The sequence below is a fragment of the Mesoplodon densirostris genome, chromosome 9 (genome assembly GCF_025265405.1).
Source record: "Mesoplodon densirostris isolate mMesDen1 chromosome 9, mMesDen1 primary haplotype, whole genome shotgun sequence".
NCBI lineage: Eukaryota > Metazoa > Chordata > Mammalia > Artiodactyla > Ziphiidae > Mesoplodon > Mesoplodon densirostris.
The window spans coordinates 107508518-107514758 of NC_082669.1; the positions used below are offsets into that span (position 1 = coordinate 107508518).

The window sequence follows — 6241 nt, forward strand, 5'->3', positions numbered from 1 at the left end:
AAGGTATAAAAATAATTAAGACCCCAAATAATAATTAAAACAAAATACTACATCATTTTGGAAGATAACTACTTTAAAAAAAAAAAGAGGTGAAAGACAAATTTAGAAAAAATCTCAAAATATTTTATTGCTGGAATAAGCAAGCACAAATGCAGTTGTATAAGAAAAGGCAACATTTCCACCATCAGATGAAGGCTCCCAGGGCAGAAAAAAAGAGTCTTGGGTCATAGACTAGCTCTGGCTTCCCCAAGGAGTTATAGGAATTCCTCTTCTAGGGAGTTCAATCCATAGGATATTTTCTGGAAGGAGTAGTGGCATCTGCCCAGCCAGGTGATGAATGTTGAATATTGTACAAGAATTGAATATTGTACAATACTGAATATTGCACAAGACTATGTAAGAGGGTATGCATTGTTTGAAATCTTCTGCTTGAAAAACTCATCATGGGGGCTTCCCTGGTGGCGTAGTAGTTAAGAATCCACCTGCTGATGCAGGGGAGATGGGTTCGAGCCCTGGGTCAGGAAGATCCCACATGCCGTGGAGCAATTAAGCCTGTGTGCCACAACTTCTGAGCCTGCGCTCTGGAGCCCGCGTGCCACAACTACTGCGTGCCTAGAGCCCGTGCTCCGCAACAAGAGAAGCCACTGCAATGAGAAGCCCGCGCACTGCAACAAAGAGTAGCCCCCTCTCACCGCAACTAGAGAAAGCCCGTGCGCAGCAATGAAGACCCAATGCAGCCAAAAATATAAATAAATAAATTTTAAAAAAAGAAAAACTCATCATGACCAAAAACAACTCTCAGAAGTAAGTCAAATATGAACCTCTTTAGATAAAATGACAGCTGATCCAGGCAGCAGGGCATGGAAATATGAAAGAAACTTCATCAGCACACGATCAACGAATTTTTATTCTTGAAGAGTTAAAAGAAAAGGTGAGAAAAAAAAGAAAGAAAATGAGAGGACATGTAAGTAGTCGATATATATATATATATATATATATATATATATATATATTCACTCAAATAGACAGTTTTTGAGAAGTTATAGTTTTATAGAAGTTATAGTATTTTGACCCTGTGTCTGGTTCAGGAAACTCTTCCTATAGGACAGTAAGGAAAAATAAGTTCCAGTTCTGATTTGCCACGTTTCGTCCTTAGAAAATCACTGGACTCTCAGTACATTACTTTCCTCTTCAAATAAAAGGCTGTTAATGATAATTACCCTTCATACCTCATGAGGTATTTTTCATCATAAAATATTAGGGCAATAAATTGTTATTATATTATAGTGTTCTCTCTAAAGCTTCTGTTTTCTATTTTATGATCAGTCTTGTATTATTTTGTTTTATGATCTCTCTTGTATTACACGTGTAACATTAAATTGTATATATTTAAAATTTTTTTGGCTGCCCGCGCATCATGCGGGATCTTCGTTCCCGACCAGGAATGGAACCCGTGCCCTCTACATTGGAAGTGTGGAGTCTTAACCACTGGACCTCCAGGGAAGTCCCTAAATTACATTTAAAAAACTAAAAATTGTGTCTTCCATTTACTTATGAGTCATGTTGCATAGTTCTAAATCTAAGGATTAGAAACTAGCAATATTTTAGAGAACAAATACAACTTTGATTGCACTTTGTAAATATATTTGATGACTAATCGTGCCGACCTTATATTACCACTAGCTCCCAACTCTATACATAGAATAATGTGGAGTAGTTATTATTATGAATAATAAATGCGGAGTATTTATGAGTGTGAAATTTATGTATTTATGAGTATGAGATTTATTTATGAGGATTATTATTATGAGAAGTTTCTTCTTAGATTTTTTTGTTTCTGTACTATGTTCTTACGGAAGTTAACCTACAAAGTGCTTTCACTCATGTTATTTTGTCATACATGAAAGCTATAAGGATTAATATTAATATATAAATCTCAAGAAAAGCTGAATCCCCTTGTGCCCAAGGTCCTGGAGCAAGTTCATAGGGGACCGGCTTTGTCACACAAGCCCTCTGCACATCTGCTCTTTCCACTGTCCCCCACAATGGTCCTGGTGATGCCCCAAGCAGGGTGTTTTTGCCACGGATGTCAAGCCTTCCTCTGATCCTACACATTTCTATATGCTACAGTCCGCATGAGATTTTTACAATCCTAACGCTCATATTTATTTTAAAAATCGCATTTCCATTTACAAACAAGACAGAAATAATAAACAATGACAGAAATTGGAGGGCATATGTGGACACCCTGATGTGAGAAAACGAAAAACGAAAGAACAAGCAGGTTACAATCAACCCCATGGTAAGCGAAGTCTTTGGCTCACAACACATGCTCATGCGCACGTGGCCCTGGATGGGCAAGCTGCGGACACAGGCCGTCCCCCCTACGTCGGCCCCTTCCTGGGGCCCTCAGGGTGTGGAAAGTGCCCCTCCGTGGCTGAGAGTTCCTGCATGCACCCAGCACGATGCTGAAGGCAGGAATTGATAATGGACTTTTTTCCAGCCAGGCTTCACAGAGCCCAACTCCCTGCCCCACTACTATGGCCCTCAGGTACCCCCCCACCCCACCCCACTGCAGGCCACTCTAAGCCCGTAGCCATCCTGAGTCTCTGCAGGCCCTTAACCTGAGGTGGCATCGAAGTGTATGCACATAGGCCCCTTCTCCACGTGGAGCTGGGATGGCCCTAGGATGCCTGCACACAACCTCCCGGCCCTTAGCACCCCTGAGCCCTGGTAGTATTGGGATATCTGCGTCCTGCTGCATCCACACCTCCTAACTAGTGCATGGCTGATAGAAAGACTTCCTTTAAAGTGTTCTGTCACATTCAGAAATATAGATATAAACAGATCCTAGTGTTTGCTTACACAACGTAAGGATGGCATTCACAGACTTATGTGGGTTGGCCCATCCCCTGTAAAAACCCCACGATACAGTCACACCTAACCTCCGGTGCTCTGTGGCTCTCTGCCGATGACCCTGCCACCCCTCTCTCCTCCGTTTTGAGACAGGCGCTTTATTATTATTATTTAAAAATCCAGATAGATAACTACATTGAAGACATTGCATGTTATTTTCCCCAAATCTTACTTCATTTTGGACAGACATGAACCATAATACATGCTAGAAAGTTGGAAACTGTGTTATTTTCAGTGTAGTTACATTTAACTTCTTGGTACTAAGCCATTGTACTGGTAAATAAACCCATGTATCAGAAGTAAATATTAATATGTATGACTGTGACATCTCTATCCTTGATGATAATGAAAATTTACAAGGATCACTGAAGGGAGATATCTACCCATAAGAACCAGAAAATATCAAGAAGAGAGAGTGCAGGCTATGCTCTGAATGTTTGTGTCCCCCTCCCCAGCATTTATGTGTTGAAAACCTAATCTGGAGAGGATGGTATTAGGAGATGGGGTCATCGGGAGGTTATTAGGTCATGAGGGTAGATTCCTCATGATTGGGATTAGTGCCCTTGCCAAAGTGCCCCTTCCATCAAGGTGAGGACACAGCCAGAAGGTGGCAGTCTGCAATCTCAGAGAGGGCTCTCCCCCAAACCGGACCATGATTTTGGACTGCCAGCCTCCAGAAGTGTGAGGAATAAATGTCTGTTTTTTCTAAGCCACCCAGTCTGTGGGTTTTTTTTGTTGTTGTTTTTTAATAGCAGTCCAAAGGGAGGAAGGCAGTGTCTAAACAAACAAACAAACACAAGCTCAAAATAAAAATAGCTGTTTTCCTTTTGCTATAAATCCATTTTCTACTAAAAGTCACCAGTCATTCCACTATTTTTCAAGAGAGGACCAAAACATCAAGCTAACTAACACGTTTTAAGGACGTTTTAAAATTGTACAACTTTATTTTAAAACTGTTTACTGGAGGAAATATGAAACTCTTGAAAACTCTGATTCCTTTGAAATCCCCCTTCAGACCCAAGTGTTCAGTTCCTTTCTTGCCAGGTTACCTGCAAGACTGAATATCACCCTGTCACGGCCTCTAGCCGGTGCCTGTAGAGCAGGTAGAGCAGGGCCAGGGCACCCACCAGGGTGCACACGCCCAGCTTATACCAGGTTCCCCGCGCCTTGGGCCACCGCCACAGCCAGGCCAGCGGCCAGCGCTCCCGCCGCCTCTGCGTGTAGACGGCCACTAGCTCCGCCATCCTGAGCAGCCTCTCCGCGGGGTCCTCGCCGCCCAGGGCCTGCGCCAGGCTGTACAGTTCGTTGGTGTAGGGGGCGCCGCCGTGGTGTCTCACCAGCTCCTCCACCAGCCCCATCAGCGCCATCACCTGCGCCTCCCGCTTCCCGCAGGCGGCTCGGTTGTCGAAGGCGCAGAATCGGTCCCCACACTCGGCCACCAGCTCCCTGAGCGCGCAGTTCCCGGTGTCGCGCACGTAATGCTGCAGCGAGCCCCCAGCCAGGTCCTCCTCGCGGGTGAAGACCACGATGGTGCGCGTCACGATGCCGTCCCCGAACAGCGCCTTCACCCCCCTCCAGGCCTGCTGGTCCTGCGCCGTGAAGCGGCCCAGCTGGGTCACCAGGAGCAGGGCGTGGGGCCCCGGCGCCGAGAGCAGGTAGCAGCGGCCTCTCTCCGTGCAGCCCGGGTCTGTCTGGCAGACTTCGGAGCTGAAGAGGTCCGGGGTGTCAATGATTTCCACGTCCCACTTGGCCCACCTGCAGCTGCCCGCGGCGCAGGTCCGGGTCACCGATGTCGCCCCGAGCCTGGAGAGGAAGCGCTTCTGGCCCAGGATGCTGTTCCCCGTGGCGCTTTTCCCAGTCCCTGACCTCCCGGCCAGGAGGAGCCGCAGCCTGGGCTCCTGCAGGGCAGACTCGCGGGCTTCTAAACCTGTGAACACCAATGATCTGTAAGCTCCCGAACCTGAAAGCACATATCCTGGTACCCGGGTCCCCTGGACGCCTTTGAACAAAGGAGAAAAGAGTGCTTCGACTTTTGCTTTTCGGACCAAACCTTTACTGAGTGCCCTGGTCGGAGATCTGTGAACTCCGGGGGATCTCTACCCGTCTATTTCTTCCCCCTTTGGCGTCACACATGCACCTGTAGGTGCGCCAGCACCGGGTGAATGTTTCTGTAGAGGACACCCCTGTATAATACAGGCTATTACTTCGTGTGACATGACCTGTCATCCACACTGCGCAGAGCTGCTCCCTATGTGACAATTTCAGTGGCCTCTGCCATACATTCCCAGATACCCTGCCACTGAAGAAAGACAGGAGGGGCAGTGGGCCTGGCCACGAGGGCTGTCTGGTGTCCCACACCCTGGGTTTGAATCACAGCCCACCCCCCTGCCAGCCTTGTAAACCCTGGGAAGCTGCTTAATCTAAGTGTTAAACCTCTTCTGCACCAATGGGATCAATAATGTAGTGCTGTCCTCATAGGGCTGTTGGGGGGATAAGATGAGACCATCCTTTCTTCCCTCCCTCTTTCCCTCCTCTTCCTCTCTTCTCTCTTAAACCTGCTGCCTAATAAGATACCTGGTTAACCCTCCATCCTTGTTCCCTAACACCTTCTACCTGGTGAATCATGTTCCCTCTAGTATGCAGTTGGATTCCCTCCATATCCCCTTCTGTGGAGATCAAAGAAGGTTTATTCATTTTACCTTAGGGACGGAGGTGCAGGTCAGTCAAAGAACTCAATATCTCACAGCAGGTCAGGGGCAGAGATCTAGGTCAAATGCCAGTCCCAGGGCTCTTTGCTGTTTCATCCCAGCATCGAGAAACCTCTGGGGCTTCTCTCTGTTCAGTGTTGAGTTAGCCCATCCCCCTTACTACCCAGAGCTCATACCTGGGGCAAACACGCGTTGTGAGGCATGTTCTTACCGTAGGCGTTTTCTTCATCTCTTGCTGTCTTCTGTCCTCTCATGATTCCCTGAAAGTGTCCCCAACACAATTTATTTATTCTTTCATTCATTCACTCATTCATTCATTCATTCATAGGTAAAACTACCTACTATGTGTCAGGCAAAGTCCAAAATGCTGGTGACACCAGTTAAAATGTCATAGTTCCTGCCCTCTCTGAGCATCAGAATTTAGGGAAGACAGTGGAACAGCTTGGTCTGTGGTTGGGACGATACTGTGAGAACACTTGGTGAGCTTGTGCTGTCTTTTCAGGGCCTCGAAATGCACAGAGCAGAGCGGGGATGACACCACTTATGCTATGTCAATGAGTAAGCTTCTGACGTTCATTTCCCCAGGTAATTCTATGTCAGTGACGTAAGTTGTAGAA

At 46.6% G+C, this 6241-nt stretch overlaps 1 protein-coding gene across 1 annotated transcript; it reads right to left on the reverse strand.

Moving 5' to 3' along the window:
• Nucleotides 1–3980: 3980 nt before the first annotated feature.
• Nucleotides 3981–5878, reverse strand: GIMAP1 (GTPase, IMAP family member 1). Its single transcript, XM_060107755.1, has 2 exons — nucleotides 5836–5878; nucleotides 3981–4843 (listed from the first exon to the last, which is right to left on the reverse strand). The coding sequence occupies exons 1-2, from the start codon at nucleotides 5876–5878 to the stop codon at nucleotides 3981–3983; spliced, it is 906 nt and encodes a 301-aa protein (XP_059963738.1).
• Between the last annotated feature and the right edge of the window lie 363 nt (nucleotides 5879–6241).

Coding starts and splice junctions, on each gene's coding strand:
- GIMAP1 (XM_060107755.1), bottom strand. CDS start 5,878: ATGAGAGGACAGAAGACAGCAAGAGATGAAGAAAACGCCTACG. Junction 4,844..5,835: donor AGATGAAGAAAACGCCTACG/GTAAGAACATGC, acceptor TGGTGTTCACAG/GTTTAGAAGCCCGCGAGTCT.